Source organism: Labrus bergylta, chromosome 2 (assembly GCF_963930695.1).
Source record: "Labrus bergylta chromosome 2, fLabBer1.1, whole genome shotgun sequence".
Lineage (NCBI taxonomy): Eukaryota > Metazoa > Chordata > Actinopteri > Labriformes > Labridae > Labrus > Labrus bergylta.
Window position 1 is genome coordinate 8,223,660 of NC_089196.1, and position 17,424 is coordinate 8,241,083.

At 39.8% G+C, this 17,424-nt stretch overlaps 2 protein-coding genes across 6 annotated transcripts; one reads left to right on the forward strand and one right to left on the reverse strand.

Annotated features, from left to right (window-relative positions):
• The first annotated feature begins 458 nt into the window (after window positions 1-458).
• On the forward strand, window positions 459-3,712 carry rnf181 (ring finger protein 181). 3 transcript variants are annotated; one of them, XM_020631076.3, is made up of 6 exons: window positions 459-558; window positions 1,119-1,268; window positions 1,354-1,490; window positions 1,788-1,903; window positions 2,022-2,096; window positions 2,209-3,712. In XM_020631076.3, the coding sequence occupies exons 2-6, from the start codon at window positions 1,183-1,185 to the stop codon at window positions 2,266-2,268; spliced, it is 474 nt and encodes a 157-aa protein (XP_020486732.1). In that variant the 5' UTR covers window positions 459-558; window positions 1,119-1,182; the 3' UTR covers window positions 2,269-3,712. The 3 variants fall into 3 exon arrangements, with proteins under 3 accessions (XP_020486732.1, XP_020486733.1, XP_065819954.1); XM_020631077.3 differs by having other exon boundaries at window positions 472-558; window positions 1,157-1,268; XM_065963882.1 differs by lacking the exon at window positions 459-558 and having other exon boundaries at window positions 580-1,268.
• Window positions 3,599-15,961, reverse strand: LOC109982035 (transmembrane protein 150A). 3 transcript variants are annotated; one of them, XM_020631075.3, is made up of 8 exons: window positions 15,863-15,961; window positions 11,029-11,293; window positions 10,579-10,626; window positions 10,354-10,440; window positions 9,832-9,899; window positions 7,797-7,924; window positions 7,502-7,679; window positions 3,599-6,357 (listed from the first exon to the last, which is right to left on the reverse strand). In XM_020631075.3, exons 2-8 carry the CDS (start codon window positions 11,091-11,093, stop codon window positions 6,056-6,058), a joined length of 876 nt encoding a protein of 291 aa, XP_020486731.1. In that variant the 5' UTR covers window positions 11,094-11,293; window positions 15,863-15,961; the 3' UTR covers window positions 3,599-6,055. The 3 variants fall into 3 exon arrangements, with proteins under 3 accessions (XP_020486731.1, XP_029132697.1, XP_065819946.1); XM_029276864.2 differs by lacking the exon at window positions 15,863-15,961 and adding an exon at window positions 15,748-15,768; XM_065963874.1 differs by lacking the exon at window positions 15,863-15,961 and adding an exon at window positions 15,531-15,551.
• Between the last annotated feature and the right edge of the window lie 1,463 nt (window positions 15,962-17,424).

Genomic DNA, 17,424 nt, shown 5'->3' on the forward strand with positions numbered 1-17,424 from the left:
GGATACTTCCTTCACTCCCTGCATTAGATTTACACTCCAAGAAACCTCTTGGATCAAAAGCAACCATATATCACCTCCTTAATTCTCTTATTTCTCAAAGATTAACCAGTTTATTTTGAATTTATTCACTATAGCGATAAGTAGAAAGCAAGTTATCATCTTGGCATTCAAACTTCCAAAAGTAAATAAGTCTCAGCATCTAGTTGGAAAAAATGTATGATTTTTAATGATTAAGTATAAGTTTGTACATGGAAACCTTGACCTTTATGTTGTCCTTGGGGACTAATCATCTGTTTGTATAGAAGGTCATTCAGCAGAGTCATGAAGGCGCTAGGCAGATGTTTTGATCAAGAGGAGTCCATAGATTTTCACAGGCAGTACACGCCTCACACCACATGGTGGCAGTAATGCCACATTATTGTTTGTGAACCTCCGGGATTTTAAAAAGAAGAAGAAGAAATGTACCGTGGTTCCACTTTGTGATTGGCCAAATCCCACATGTTTATTGTTGTCATACCCGGAAGAATGACTTGTTTGTTTTTGTTGCTAACGTTTCAGGTAAGTGTATTTTTTCCTCAGTCTGAATATCATTTGTTTGTAAATGATTCTCCTTATAGGTCTATTAAATATTACCCACGTTAGACTTTAGCTTTGGTCACGTCTCTGTAATAACAATACAAATGTCAGTAATAACTTATTTGTGTCAGAACATTTATCTACTGCAAACATTTACAATATGTCACATTTACTACAGTCAGAAGTCACGTTTCTAATGTTTGATAATGTTTAATAATGTTTAATAATGTTTAATTCTTTCTTACTGATCAAACTTTATAGTTCGGTGGAAACAATCCTTTCTTTATTATATTAATGAAGTTGTTTTTATTATTAGATAAACTATAGATTAGCTTTTGGAAGTTATATTAAATTGTAGTATTGTATAAATAAAAAAAGCCAATATATTGAGAGTCACATCTGTACACTGATGTTTGACACATTTGAATGTCCTGCAGTGACATTAAAACGATGTTTGTTCTCTTATCAGTAATAATACAGTTGTTGTAATACATCTTAAACTAAATATCAGCTGTGAATGTAAATATGTTTTTGATAAAAAGGTGACCCTCAGTTATCCGTGTGCTGTTTTAATGCAAAGAGGACTTGAACGTTTTCTGCACAACAATGGCCTCCTACTTTGATGAACACGACTGTGAGCCCACCAACCCCGAGGAGCAGTACCGTCAGAATGCACTCCTCGAGCTGGCCAGGTGAGGCCGAGCACCTGCACATTATGATGCTTTAACATGAATAAATGATGCAGAGTGCTCTGACTGACTGCTGCTCTCCTTAAAGGTCTTTAATGCAGGGCTTGGACCTGATTGACTCTGGAGCCTTTGACTTGTCTGACTGGGACCAGCGGCTTCCTCCTCCGGCTGCCAAAGCAGCTGTTCAGACCCTCACATTGGTCGTCATTTCTCCAGAGCAAGCAGGTGACAGACTTCACCTTCAGTAGAATTTAACATGTTACACATTCAGGTGTTTTGGTCAGCTAGACTGTTACAGATATAGAGGAAGGCACTGACAGTCACAGAGGGAGGTATCATGCTTTAACAGCAATGCTTGAACAACTTGTAGTTCGGCTGAAGGAGGGTAGTTTTCTCTTTACTTGTGCTTGGATTTGAGTGTGAGACATATGATACATACTGATGCAGGAAAATAATATAATTAAGATATTTCTTTGATTAGTAATAGCTGGAGGATTAAATGTTTTTTGTTTGTTCTCCCAGACAAAGGTCTCAAGTGTCCCGTGTGTCTACTGGAGTTTGAGGAGCAAGAAACGGTTCGAGAAATGCCCTGCAAACACCTTTTCCACTCAGGATGTATACTGCCCTGGTTGGGCAAGGTAAAGATTAGTTAACCTTTAAATACATGTAATTCAGACGTTCACTTTGTAAAGCACATGTAATGGAAACGTTTGAGTAGCTACTGAGAATTCTCTTTGAATGTTTTCGCAATCATAGACCAACTCGTGTCCTCTCTGCCGACTTGAACTGCCGACTGACAATCCAGAGTATGAGGAGTTTAAAAAAGACAAGGTGAGTGTGTGATTACACTTTGAATGATGGTTCAAATGATCATCATCTTCTAACATGCGTATAATATGGCAGCAGACTCTCGCTGAATAGATTTTCTTTTCCTGTCCTGCAGGAGAGAAGGAAGCAGGCAGAGCACCGACTAGAAGACCTTCATGGAGCCATGTATACATGACGGGACAGTTCTGTGCTAGAAGTTTGTAGTTAGGTACAATTTTACAAAATAAAAGAAAGCTTCAGGATATATATAATGCTGCCATTTTGCTATTTTCTACACAATGTCATTTCAAGAAGGGGGGGAAAAAAACATCCAATATCAGCTTCACATTTGTAGTTTTGATACTAGAATTTAAACAAGTGACATCTACAAAATCTATCAATATATTTATAAAATCTATCAAGAAATTGGTGTACATAAAACCCAGTATTACACATTCATAATGCAATATATTTACGTAATATTTTGCAGCAGATCTTTGTATGATAAGTAACCCTGTTGAACTTGTTTCCTCCTTTTTCCATTCATTGACACGGTGTGAACGCAGCAGAACGACTTGCTCATTGTCACGTTTAAATTGTTTTACGATTGAGAATGTTTTAGTTTTTTTCCATTTGTAAGGTAACATAATGTGCTGAAACATTTCAGTTCTGTGTATTTCTCAGGAAATGTTGAGTTGTTCTTGTCATAATAATATTTGTCCTCCATTCCTGTAGTATTACAAATGTTCCCTTCATAGATTCTAGGTGCTTGTCAGAGTTGTTCAAATCAGCAGACGATGCGCTATCCTTATTTTTGTTCCAAAGCATGGCTTTAACTCCAAACATGCTGACTTGTACGCTTATTATCATGCAGTTATGTTTAGATGTTAATCTAGGCGTCCTATAACTTTAAGGCCACAGCTTGAAGGATTCTCTTGTATAAAAAAACAACTTCTCTAGAGGCCTTAGAAAACATTTAACTCTTTTTCCTCATGCTGATTAAATTGTGAAGTTGGAATTTCCCCTCAACTCATCCCGTGATGTTTTGATGTTTGAGGAAGACGTTTCTCTTCTCTGGCAGAAACGCAGGAACAGTTTGTGACTAAATCAGTCTGCTCTGAAGTGGTTTGGATTCTTGTGAATGACATTACAGCTCCTCATGTTTGCTTCTGCTCCACGTTCTGTTCACACTCACATTGGACCTGCAGCTGTGCTGACACGGCACAGACTGACCAGGATTTTTAACCAGCCGTTTTCTTTGTATTCATGTTTACAGTGAGCCATTATTTGTCTTCTGATCTGCTGAAAATTGTTTCTATATCTGCTTGCTAATAAATAGATCTTGTTTTTATATGGTCAACCACTCCTAGGCTGTTAGCCAAAGTTTCAGGCTGCTGGTGCTCATATATTTCCTGACTCTGTATACGATGATGTCATTTGTTTTATGCAGCAGCGGCCTGATAAATTTGTTTTACAAATCAAATGTAATTTCTGGGCTTAAATGACAAACCATGCAATACTTCTGCTAATAATTTATCTTTTTTATTTCATATTTGAATATAAATCTCTGTCAAATGAAAATACCTAAATGATAGACAAATCATACATATTTACAGACTTTATAAAAGGAAACAAAATCATCTGTGTGGACTTGTTTTTGGGGGATTTCTCGGACTCTTCCGTAACAATTCTCTTACAGATTTTTTTCAAACCAGGAAATGAGACTAATACATAATTGTTTCTGTGTTGTAACTGGAGTTCAAGACTTGTACATGTCAGGCAGCCTTTCTCCCACTAACAGAGATACCATATGTGGTATATACTGACGGAACAAAAAGAAAACACCTTGAACGTTTGGCCTGTGAGCATGGTGTTATGAAGTAGATGCCGTTACAGAATAGATCCAAACCCTGATGTGAGGGTCATACAAGCTGCCGGTTGTAGTCACTTCTTGTGACATAATTACAGTTTGGTGAAATAGGCTACAGCTGAACACAAAAATCATAGAAAACAAAAAAAGGAACTGTTCCCCTGTCACAGGAGAAGGGATAAGGCTAAAACAGTGCACTCATACGGATTCATACACCTACTGCTGACAGACAGAAAACCAACAACACTCCAGTGGATTCCACTCTTTGTTTTTGGCAGGATCAGAATTGCTGCAGTCCCAGAAAGAAAAAGGTAGATAAAACATTTGCACAAAAGGAAAGAAAAGTGACCTGAAACATGATTACACATCTTTTATAACAGCAGCTCCTGACTAACCGATCTTTGTAAGACTGCTGAAACACCGACACATGAAATACTCTTCTTAAAACCATTGTAAGATGGAAAGCGTGCTGGAACTCAAACTTAATCCTCAAAACATCAGACCCACAAAAGATAAAGAGGTAGGTGATGTGACCTTTTTCAAAACACATATTGCTGGCATCCAGTGGTTAGACTGTTCAAAGATGGATCAACACTACACAGATGACAGAGCGCTGTGAGTGTATTTGTGGGTAATAAAGCAAACCTCTCAAACAGTTCAATAGACAAACCTGAACAGAAGCGTAATCTGTGTAACGTGAACGTGTTGGCATTTGTCAGTTTTACTTTGAGCAGTGCTTGTTTGTGGCAGTCTGCAAATGTGGTTATCACTTCAGGAGAAAATAGCAACAGGAAATAAAAACAAAACCTCATTATCAAATAAACCTTTAGCAGTATCTGTAACACTTTTCTGACACCATGAGGTTTATGGCACGAATTCAACAGGCACCATATTCACCTCTCAGGTCTCTCCTGCAGACAAAACGCCCCCTAAAACAACTAAAAAGGCTTCACATAACATTATATTTAACAAAAAAAGATTCTTAAAACTCAAATAAGGCTTCCAGCGGTCCAGCCTGGAATTAAATCAGTGTGTACACAAGGTCTGTAATATTGTCAGATTTGAGTTTTTCTATAAGCTGTAGGTCACTTCAAATATCTTTGTCACTTCTTAAAAAACAAAATCCCTGTGTTCAACTCCAACTCACTGAAAAAAGGCATATTTCCCTCCCAGGGAGCTCGAATCATCAGGTGATTGATGTTAATTATTGCACCGGACATGAATGAAGGTAAGGTAGCATGAAATGTGAAAAGACAGTAATCAAAGGAGCATCTTTTGGAGAAAGTCATGATAGGACTTCACAGACTCTCACTTCAAATGTGATTGTGATGCACTTGATGTTTGCATTTTACAGTCGAACAGGTCGATAACATTTTGAGCAGCCTTTCTGCTCTCTTGTGTCAGTATAATGGATTGTGACCTCAAGAATGAAAATGGCTCATGAAACGCGTGTAAATATTTGTGTTAAATACCATCGTAATTTGTCTGTGCAGCCAAATTAAACAGCCAGCAGAAATGATTTGTTTCTGGATAATTTGGGCTCAATTGAATAAAAAGGCCATGTGCTTAAAGCCTGGCAAACATACATACATAACTGTTGAATAGTCACTTCTCAAACATTCAATATTTTCTACTCACTATGCAAACTGAAACATGAATTGTTTTTCTCTCGTTCAAAAAGTGTGCCGTGCAGAGATATGAAAAAGGCCAGAACAGGTGGGCCACAAAGCATCGGGTCGATCATGAGAGTGTCGGAGGAGGGGGGGGGGGACTTTGTGGGCATACTGGTGATGCACATTTATAAAAGAACTACTCTAGTGAAGAACTGCCCAATAAACAGCCATCTTGGAAAACATTCATGGTTCCAGTACTCAGACTGGCTCCACACATTCAGCCCTCCTGTCAACATCGCTGCAGAGACGGTGACTTTGACTGTAGGGGGCTTTCACCAATGTTTGGAATAAAAATAGAAGATAGTGTTATAGATTGGTGTTGGTTCGATGGATAAAGATACAAGAACTTCTTTCTCTCTCCACATGCTGCCTCTGCCGTCTCTCCGTCCGAGGGAAGCCCCTGAAGCCCCTCTGCAGGGAGACGTGGGGCTGCTGCAGAGCTACAACATGGCTATGCTCTCAGGGGTACAGTTGAGATGTGTGGATGTGCTGCTTCCCCCGGGGGATTTGAGGCCCTTGGTCGCACTGCCCATCGCCGAGCCCCGCGCCCTGGGGCCGATGATGACCCCCGAGCCGAGGTGGTGGCTCTGCTGCAAGCAGGTCATTATGGTTTCACTGGTGACGGTGCCGAACTCGTAGGTGAAGGTGCCGTAGAAGACCAGGATGTCCACGGTGAAGACCCACTCGCAGATGGCAGCGACGTGCTGCAGGACGAAGCTCTCGTGGATGAAGAAGATGCCACCTTGGGGGAGGAGAAGTTAAGGAGGACAAACATCTCAACAAACAGAGCTCCTTTTTGTTTTTTAACTTCATTTGAAAAAGAGAATAAAACGTGGTTATAGCCTGAAGCAAATTCCTTAAATAATGACATGAGATATGTGACAAGCAGCTTAACCTCAGGGGCCCAGATGTGAATTCACAACATGATCAGGGATGAATATAAACAACTTTGGCTTTGTCCATTAAAAAGATGAAATTAAAAATAGCATGTAGTCAATGAATGTGTAACTGTATATTCACAGGGGATTGGCTGTTCTTGTGGGATCATTAAAATGGATAGATTTTAATCTCTGTCTCCAAACAGACAATGAGATGACAAAAAGAACTAAATTAATGAGTGGTGGAGGAAACACATGAACCCACTAACTGCCTCCTGATAGGAGAACATTATAGTCGTGGTAGTGAACATTGCTCATGAAGAGTCCTCTGCTGATTGGAAAACAGACTGTTATTTTCTCAGAGGAATCAAAGTGGCTGACAGTTTCCAACCCCGTCAGACTGTCGTGTTTCTGGCAGGACATTATGAAGAGGCAGGTGAGGAAGAGAGGCCGGAATAAAACGAGTAAAGAGGGGGAGAGAAAGTGAGCACAGACATATGTTATTATGGACTTGATGTTCTGTCTCAAGGTTGAAGGACCAACATGTTGATGTGAACAGATGTGCGTCAAGGATAGCAGAGGGATAAGGAGAGGAAAACCAGCAGCCTCACTGGTTTGATCTACATGTAATGATTAACCTTGACATCTCCTGCTCTGACTGGGATTTAATGATTTGACTTAAGTCATATAGAGCTTTTTTACAGTAGATATTTGGGCGTTTCAAATAAAACAGAAAAGCGTAACAATGGCCTAGAATAAGGACACTAAATTAGGCGACGTAAAAGTGAGGCAGCCATTATTAAGACTGTAAGTCACACCTGTGTTTTATATTATACCGCATTAAAAAATGTAAAAGGCCTCATGTAAAAGGCCAAATAGTGAAAGGTAATTAAAATGATGACGTATTTGATCAAAACAAACCTTGAGCGGCTAGAAGACAAAGAACAAAGAACAAAAGCACAAAGCTTCTGTCTCTGCACAACAAAGGGGGTAGTAAGTAAAGGATACTGAGGACGAGGGAGATCATGGCACCCAGTGCCAGAGCAACTCGGAAGTGGGCCATCCAGTAGTCAAGGGCGGTCACTGCCACCCGGTAGGTGAGCACACACTGCAGGCACACAAACAGCAGCCCTGCTGGAAATGCCACCCCAGCACCAACGTAATGGAGAGATTTGGCGTGATCAACCTGCAAAACAGACGCTTCAGTCAGACGAGTTCGTTTTGAATCCACTGAAGTAAAAAAAAGAAACAAGAGAGAGTTTCCAATATCATAATCAAGAGTGTTTGTGTTAACAGATGTTACCTGGAAGTTTCCCACCATGACCAGACCCACAGCGTTGGTGCAGCCGGACACCAGAGCGCTGGTGTTCACCCAACATCGATGGCTGTGTTCGATGACCTGGGCGTAGCGCAGAAGGCACACCATCACCACTGCAGGACACAGGAGGTTGAGTGAACACTAAGGTTGCAGCTATTGATATATCTATCTTTCTGTTTCAATACTGAATGGGGAAATCAGAAATCTTAAGTTTTTGCAGACATTTTTCTCTTTCAGTTGTTAGATTCAAAATAGTTGTTTAAACATTCTTGCTAGTTTTTATCTGTAGCTGGTGACGTGTCATGTGACTTCAGCCATCCTGCTGACATTACACTCTTTTGAGTGTTTTATAGGGTTTTTTTTTTTGTTTTTTTTTACTGCTTCCGTTCCTGGTTACATATAATCGTGCAATTTTGTGCCTGTTACAGTACCAACACCATGGCAATTAAACAGTAAAAATAGTTTAACATTACTAACCACCAGTTAAAGCATCCTGACAGCTTATACACAAGTTGGGGACAAACAGAAAGAAAGACGCTGAGAAAACAAGGACTTAAGGACAGAAATTAAGTTTAGACATAATGCAAGGGTGAGCTGAGTGGTAATAAACAAGGCAGGGGGAGGAGGAGGGTCATGGAGGGTACATACAGGAGGAGAGGACAGAGGGGGGAAGTGGAAGGAAAGCTGCATTCATTATTGATTAGAGAGCACAGGCTATTTCAGGCCCCTCTGTTTCTCTTCAAGGCTAGCGGCTGACGTCTGTAGGCTCCATGGAGGATTAATAAAACACACAAAGGGAGCAGACAGACACCTCATGCAGAATAATGGATATTCAGCAAACTTCATTTTGTGGATATCAAATATGCACATATGTAAGGCATAGTTCCTTATTTGGGAAATATACCTTCCTTACTGAGAGATAGATAAGAAGTTTTCCACCACTCTTAAATTCATACAGTGGGTGTAGTTAAACTCCTTTGGCACATAGAACCTGTCATGAGTCTTCAATGGTTGCCTAGCAACCTTGCAGACATGTCAAGAGTCAAGACTCTTTAAGTCACTGGTCGAGCTAAAGTTACAGTCAGCATTTCCTGTATAACAATCTTTTTTTATCAATGAGCTTCAGAAAACTAGTAGGAAAACTTTAACAGTTTGATACAGCCAGGGTGGATGTAGCTAGTTTTTATGCTAAGCTACGATGGATATAGACTTCAAGCAGCTTCATATTTTTCATACAATATCTGGTTGTGTGTCGTCAATGGTTACTAAGGGGATAGATAATAAAATGAATACTTTAAGAGAGTAACACTCAACCGTCAGAGAGAGTTTTTTAAAAAAGTATCAACTTTAAATTTTTTTTTTTTTACAGCAACAGTTTTCATGCATGTACAGATTTAAATGCCTCTAACTTCAAATCTTATCAGATTTTATGACATTTATAAAGACATTATTTTTTTTATTTAACCATTATTTAACCAGGTAATTAACCCATTGCAATAAAGATCTCTTTCAAAAGGGTGACCTGGCCAATAGGGCAGCAGCACACATCATAATAAACACTACATGATTAAGATAAATTATTTGAGGGTTAAAAGAAAAAAGGTATAACTTGTCTAATATAACTATGATGTCACCTCTCCTTATCCTCATCAAGACAAGTTGATGACATTATCTTTAAGTTAATGGTGAAGTCTCCAAAAGTCTGACAATAGGATCAGTCCAATTATCTTTCAACAGAAGGGAGACCGGCTGACCTCTAGTCAGCCAGAGAAAAGAGGCATCGACCTTCTCTCTTAAGATGGAAATGCTTCCAACAGGCATTGGAAAAGGTAATAACGGAGGGAGATAATGGTATCCAAACAAAATAATGCTGAGCAGCATCCCAGCAACTCATAAACAGACAGCTTCATGACGAGTAGCGATCAAGAGCTCACTAAAAGTTAAGTTTAGTCGTGTCGTTCTGTGTTGTGGAGTGTGTTTTAAGGTATCTAGCTGTCTTTGTGTTAGAATAAGATCTTACCCATGAAGGCTCCAACGTTGCCAATGAGGCTGAACAGGCAACTTTCAGGAGGGAAGGAGCCACATTTACTGGAAAACATGGAGACAAAACAGCTTGAGTATTCTACATATCTTACTGTATGCAAGACCACAATTTATGTACAAGTTTTCCAATCCATGTAGAACAATAACAAAGCCACTTTTGAGACATATGTAACTACATTTCCTAATTCAAGAATGTAAAGGAACTTTGACCCTAACCCTGTAGTGTTTACATTTTGACGGGCACTCTCGTCTACCTTCAGTGCAGAAAAGCCTACAAGCCTCATGATGCCTTTTTACAAGAGGGCTTTTGTACTTGCCCATGGTTAGAGGCTTATTAGCAGATTAAACAAATGCAATTTATGCAACGCGTGGGTTAATGACTGTCACAGAGCCACAACATAACAAGGTGCTAATTCATGCCTCTGAGCCTATGCTGACACTAAATTGTTGAAAAAAAAAGCCTGGACGTGCAGATAGGGGGAGAAGTAGAACAAGAGACCTGATGAGGGGGATGTCCTGGATGGTGCAGCATGTCTTTGGGAAGCCTGGTCGGGGCAGCTCCTCTGTGCACGTTACATTGTAAGACCTGAGACAGTGACACGATGAGTTCAGTTCATTCCCTTTTGGCAACTTTGGAAGTGTTCAGATATCATATAATTAAATGAGGGTCACTAGAGTGTTAAGCCCATATCATCTGATAAAAAAAAAGAGGAAAATAACTCACCAGTTCTCCACAGGACAAACGTGGTGATTCATCACAGCCATGGCGTACCTGTGGGGTGAAGAACACACCATGATTAAAGCAAGACATGGTTGAACAGGGGACTCTGAATACTGATGACACAAGTTAACAAGAGAGAAGATTGAACTGGGCTTGAGTAGAATACTAAAAATTATATTCACTAAATGAGATAAATGCAAGTTGGTTGTTGCTGTGGATACCTGTATGCTTTTCTGTTGTATTGTATAGTGACAATTAAGGCTGTCTATTTTTTTAAATATATAATTGATTGTCATAGTAGACATCTCTAGTTGTATTTTTGCACATGAACACAATCCTGTTTGCAAATTTCATCATGCAAATAGTTTGTGATGCCCATTTACAAACCTCTTTAAATCTGCTTTGTTGACCCATCACATTATGTTTACTTGTCACACACAATCTCTAACTCACACTATCCATATTCCTGTGATGGAGAAGGCAGACAGGCTGACAGGCAGGACGATCCAGGCAGTCATTGGGCTGGCAGTGAGCTGGCTTTGTCCCAAGCATGGGGTGAGAGGGGGGCTTCGGGCAGGAAGGGCAACACGACAGGAGGGATCAGGTGGAGGGTGGGTGGGGGTGCGGGGTCACTAACACACAGGGAAACACACAAGGGGAAAAATAGGGGGAATGGCACAGCTCTTCTGCTCCACAGGGCCCTGCAACCAGCAGCAACCTGAAAAAAAAAAAAAGAATTTATAAAACTTTAAGTACATTTTTTTATTTGATGTTAAATCACTTAAGATGCAAACAGTATGGCATGTTGGTGGATCCAGTTTTGACACGATGCTTACTTTAAGAACATGAAGTAACAAAGACCAAACGCAAAGAATGAAGGTGACAGCCAGCTGACGTGCACATCCATACTGTACCTGGTGACAGTATACTAGGAATAAACATGTAGGAAATGGCTTGTCATCACTGTGACTTTCTTTTCTTGAGCTCAAAAGTCAAATCAAAGTGTTGAACTGGTGATGGTTGTACTTAGTGGAAAAGGCCTATTATTGGACTGCTGGATAAGTAAAGTTTATTTATATAGCACGTTTCACAGACAAAGGTCCCAAAGTGGTTTACATCATTTAAAAACAACACAAAGGTAATAAAAACAGGAACAAACGAGTTGTTCATGGACCGACATTATGAAATCCTGCTATCACCAGGAACAACAGTTAGCACAGTAAAACATAGATCAACAGGTAGACTGGGTGGACATGATTACCCTAGGCCTGTCGAAACAAAATAATTTTAGCTGCTTTAGGAAAGACTCAACAGAGTCAGAAGAACATAAGATGGGCAGGTAATTCTAAAGGATTGGTGCTATGGCCTCAAACACACGCTCACCACAAGTCCTAAAATGTGTCTGTGGGACAGGCAGCAGGTGTAGGGTGTTGGACCTTAGCTAACGGGTCGGTGAATACGGGTGAATGAGTTCTGTCAAATATTCTGAGGCCTGACCGTGAAGAGCTCTAAAAGTGAGGGTGAGAATTTAAAACGTAATCCTTTAAGCCACAGGGAGCCAGTGCAGAGATTTCAGTATGGGAGTGATGTGAGACCGTTTGTTTGACCTGGTGAGTATTCGAACAGCAGCTTCTGGATTGACTGGAGACGATTTAGGGCGGACATGCTGAGTGAAGTGGAAAGAGCATTACAACAGTCAATACGGGATGAGACAAAGGCATCTACGATCAACTCAAGTTCTGTAGATGACACTAATGCTCTCCGTTTACTGATGTTTCTTAAGTGATAAAAGCATGACCTACATTGGAGAGGAAATTTTCCCGGCACTGAAAAAGTATTTTCTCATTAACCACCATCACAAAAGTGTTGCCTGGAAAGCTAGAAAAATGACATCCTGAATTGCAAAACAAATTCCAACTCTCTCTTCAGAAAGATGTTTCATTTCTTAAACTCTGGCCTAGAAAAAATGTTGTACTTAAATAATCAGTGACATTATTCCAACTTTAATGTACAGGCTGAGTGGAAACGTGTAGAATTTCACCTCCGTGCATAACCAGGAAGTACACCTGTGTGCTGCAATGTTTGTGAAAGCATGATCAAATACGGAATAACAGCCTGGTACGATCACTTGTCTGTTCAGTTATAATCACAGATAACTCGTCTTGTGCAGACTGCTTCTAAAATGATGGGTGTTAAAAAACATCGATCTCTCCAAACACTCTATGAGCAGTCTGTTGTTAGACAGGCACAGCAAATAGTGTAATCCTACCCACATTCTTAACTCTGAGTTTCAGCTTTTACCCTCTGGAAGAGGATTCAGGGTCCCCTCAGACCAGGCTGAACTGCTACAAACATTCATTTTTGACAAAGTCTGTTAATATTCTGAATAACAGGTAATGTAGGATGTGCCAAGGGGCTGTGCAATACACCAATGTTACTGCTGCAAGAAGGTGTTTTTACATGTACATGTAGAATTGTTACATGAAATGCTCTATGTTTTCTATGATGAATAAAGTATATCTTGATCTTTTTTGAGTATTGTGCAAGTTTTGGGGCCAATATCCAAGACTTAAAAACATACATCAATGAACAAGATGATGTTAAATACTTGCATGAAATTGTGTAAATAATATAAAAGTTTGCTTTCTGACTCAGCATAATTAAAAAAAGTTACCTGCTGTTGGCTGAAAATGGCTGAGATGAATCAGCCTGTCTGCTATTTCATCCTGTCCATTTTTTATTGTGGCTTTTATTTTTTTTAAAAAGGGACAAAACTGTTTACACAAGCCCTGGAACACACAAGACAAACACATCCTGGAGATAATTTACTTGCAAGATAAATGAGATTAAGAATTGTCAGGACAACGTGTACCCTCGTGAAAGAGCCAGGATTTGGTCAGCTCTGTGTTGGAGGGAAGGGTGTAGCAACAACACAGGCTGCATCACTTTACACAGTGTACAGTTACAAGTATGTCCTTTGCTCAGAGGGAATATACAGTGGACTAAGGTGAACTTGTCTTGAGCTAATCCAAATTAAAAGGAGCTCTTGTTCCCAAAGAAAGGTCAAACTTAACAGTTAAGGCAGCGTTATAAACATTTAGACTTATATGCTATAAACTTTGACTTCTGCTGATCCGTGTTAGTCTCCTTGTCAAGTTCATTAATTCATAGATTTATTGATAGCAACATATGGCTATATAAGAAGAGGGTCTTGTTTGGTTAAAGGTTAACCTCACTTTAGGATAAAATCTCCCACCCTCCTTCTGCCACACAAGCTCTTCCATCTGTGTGGACATCAATAAAAAACACAGCTTGCACTTATCATAACATTTGTCAGAACTTCAACAGCTTTTGTTGATCAGTTTTTGTTTGGACAATGCTGCTGGCCAAACACTTGGGCCCATAAGATAGACTCTTTATTGTCATTGTATAAAAATAGAATTCTTCTGTTGCGTTATTAGCCTCCTTTTCTCTAGAGTTAATAAATCATTTTAACCTGGACTTTACAGCTTTCCCTGAACTATGGTCTTCTCCATAATAAGCAAATAATAGGGATACAAAAGGGTACGTTCACACACAGCTTTGCTGCACACATCCTTGTAGCTCGCCTGCTCTCAGCGTTTGAGTGTTGCCATTTTTCCTCACATGGTTCGGTGTACATGGTAGTTGTACCCTCTTCAGAACGTATACTGTCAGCAGTTGAGTGTTTGCAGAGGCTCATGAAGCACTTTAAATTGTGGCACACTGAGCAAAGGCCAAAATACTGACTGTAAGTTAAGGTTATTTTACAATGTTGAAACCAGATGGTAAAGCTTGCAAATCAAAGCAAGAAGGGGACATACAAGAAAACATCAAAACATGTCTGCAGAAAGACAAGTAAAACAAAACAGCCAATCATCATTGTCTGCATCACGTTGCAGACAAATAACCATCTGGAGCAGTGGTACTCAGCCTTGTTAGACTCAAGAGCCACATTGACCAAAAAACATTTCTGCAAGAGCCACACTGAAAAAAAACCCTCTTTCTTTCCTAAAATATGTGACACGACTTGCAAAGAATAATTTCTGCTGCCAATGTTTCCCTTTTTTAAATAATTACTTTGGATTTTTTTTCTCCAAGTAGGACCTAAAAGATCCACAACTAGTCCCGAATGAGCCACATGTGGCTGGAGAGCGTCAGATTGAATATCACTGATCTGGAGCAAAAGAGGGAGGTGTGAAAATGTCACCAAAGCCCCCCTTTCCAACCCAACACAGTCCCTTTAGGGTCTCATATAAACAATGTGCATTGTTAAGCATGCATTATGGTTTACAAAACCACTGACAGTAAAAGCTACAATTATGGTCAGATCTGTTTTCAGCTGTGGGAGTCATCAGTCTGGATTTAAGTAAGAGAGAAAACCAGTAGGCTATTTACTGTCTCCAGTGAAAGCATCAGAGAGCATTTCAACAGAACAGTGTTGATCTTAAGTGACCTCGAATGAAGAAACTTCACATCAAAACGACATAACAGGAGAATAAATAACTTTAGAGGACTGCGTTATTAGAGTTTCCACATTGTGTGTTTTTTTTGTCAGTCACCAAAAGGTTAACTTCCCACCTATAAAGGAAGTCTTGTGTTGTATTTCTCTTTTTTCAAACTGCTGCAGACATGACAAGTCAAACTTCTTCTGTTTATATAATAAGCACAATGACCTGAAATATATTTGATTCATGATGTTCAAACAAATGCAAACATTACAGCACACTTTAAAGAGGAGATCAAATAATGAGTTACTAAAAAGGTTCCAGTGTAACACCATTTACCACCTCGTAGACCGACTATAAGATTTATTTAAATATAAATCAGTCTCTCAGAAGAAGGTTCAACTCTGACTTCCTCAAAAGCAGTCTCTGTGTTCATGTACAGGGGGCCATAACACGACCACCCCCCGCTGCCACTCATACGATACTCACCATTGTACCTGCAAAACTAGATTCCACTGTGACAATGTGTTTTATTGTAAAACCCGAATTGCATGTATAATGTAATCCACGCTATAGCAGCCCCACAAACGGAGCGACATCACTCCGGGACCGGGAGACCGGGACACGGTCCCCGTTAGCTGCGTTAGCTTCAGCCGAGCTAGCTGGTTAGCTCCCACTTTCCCCGCGGTCTTGACTTGACACTTACCCACGTCTTGATTTCCGCTAACCTAAGTGATACGCTGTTAAACAACCGACGTTTAGAGGTGAAGAAAAGCCACAGTGCTCAGACAGTTAGTGCACAACAATGAGACTACACCTACCTTCAACCCGCTAAGCCACCTCAGACCTCAACAACCTTGGTTTCCCTTTAAAAACACCGTTTTCTTAGCAGATGATGCTAGCTGCCGAAATAACATCCGGTTGTGCTTATCAAAATAAGACATGAGGATCGTTTCGATGTAAGGGTGGATTTACGATCATTATTAAACATAAAACAAAGGGTTTTCTCCCAAACCTAATCATTTTCGTGATAAAAAATGTTAAACAGTTTAAAAACACATAAGCTGTTTTGAATTACTACTCACTATACCGATTAAAATAAAACAAAACAAAAACCTGCACACAAATAAAGAGCAGATCAGCTGTAGCGTTATCATCTGAACTCGTCTCCAAACAAGAAAAGATATACCTACATCTTCCGTGCCAACAGGAATCAATTACGTTACATACTCATTGACAGAAACTACAGGTTCAATACAGTGTATAAAATACATTGTGGGGATTAATGTGAAGCTCTTATTTTCGGTCCATCGCACGATCTGTGCTTTCATTGTGTTCATAACTTGACGAAGCTCTCAGTTGTCAGACCCTCTCTGTGTTGATAATGTGTAACAAGTTTGAATCTGTCAGGTAATCTATCTGCTTACATTAGCCTAGCTTAGATTCTTAAATTCTTTCAATAATGATGATTTTTTTTTGACAATTAAGCACATATCTCTGTATATTGACACCATGGAGTGATTTACACCTAAAAATAGCTATAAACTGTCAAAAAGCATGCTTAGTAGTAGCAGGGAAAAGAAAACAAAATAATTGAGTGACACTGTAGCCTAAACAGTGGTGCAATCGTTACCAAGAAAAAATGCTGATGTAAAATCTCACACATGGAGTAACATCATAATCTGCCACAAATGATGCAGGTGACCCATTTCACAAAAGAAAATAGGCTTTTTTTCCCTTTTTTTTTTTTTTTTTTTACAGTAAACAGACAGTGGTTGTATAAGAAGCACATGTGTTCTTATTAACATTTCCAATGGCTCTGTTTTGCCCGTTTGACAGTAAGCATCAAGGACCTGAAACTGAAGCAGCTACATGTGGAACATGAATTTTAAGCTTTTTTTCAGAGGTGCTGCTTGTCAACCTGAAAGGCAGGCAACTGCTTTCGGCCAAAGGCCAGTAGGGGGCCCCAAAGGGCTAACCAACTTTAAACCATAGCAGGGGCTTAAAATGCACAAATTTTGCAACTTCCCTAAGAGGGCCCAACCAGACAGTGCTCAAATTGTTGCCCAATTTTCCTGTGAAACTTACGTTTGTAAATTAAAGTCATCATTGGTGTCAGTTTATTTATAACATCAAGGTTATGAACGCTTGTTAGAGGGCCCCCCTGTGAGTTTTTTCTTCGGGCCCCAACAGACTCTAGAATCACCACAACTTTCTTTTGTGAAAGATAAAATTGTTTGTTTTCCATCGTGACGTAGCAGGGAAAGCACAGGTGCAATTAATGACAGTAATTAGCTCCAACACCCCCACATCACAGCTGTCCAATCATTGCTCCTTCTGCTGCTCAGTGAGTCTTTTCACTCTTTTTTGTCTCTGTTTTAAA

What these genes read in the sequence shown, in the direction of transcription:
- rnf181 (XM_020631076.3), top strand. Translation starts at nt 1,183, where the DNA reads ATGGCCTCCTACTTTGATGAACACGACTGTGAGCCCACCAACCCCGAG. An exon ending in CATTTCTCCAGAGCAAGCAG is followed by an intron (nt 1,491 to 1,787) that starts GTGACAGACTTC and finishes TTGTTCTCCCAG; the next exon opens with ACAAAGGTCTCAAGTGTCCC. An exon ending in TACTGCCCTGGTTGGGCAAG is followed by an intron (nt 1,904 to 2,021) that starts GTAAAGATTAGT and finishes TCGCAATCATAG; the next exon opens with ACCAACTCGTGTCCTCTCTG.
- LOC109982035 (XM_020631075.3), bottom strand. Translation starts at nt 11,093, where the DNA reads ATGACTGCCTGGATCGTCCTGCCTGTCAGCCTGTCTGCCTTCTCCATC. An exon ending in GTTTGTCCTGTGGAGAACTG is followed by an intron (nt 10,441 to 10,578) that starts GTGAGTTATTTT and finishes TCACTGTCTCAG; the next exon opens with GTCTTACAATGTAACGTGCA. An exon ending in TCATGGTGGGAAACTTCCAG is followed by an intron (nt 7,680 to 7,796) that starts GTAACATCTGTT and finishes TCTGTTTTGCAG; the next exon opens with GTTGATCACGCCAAATCTCT.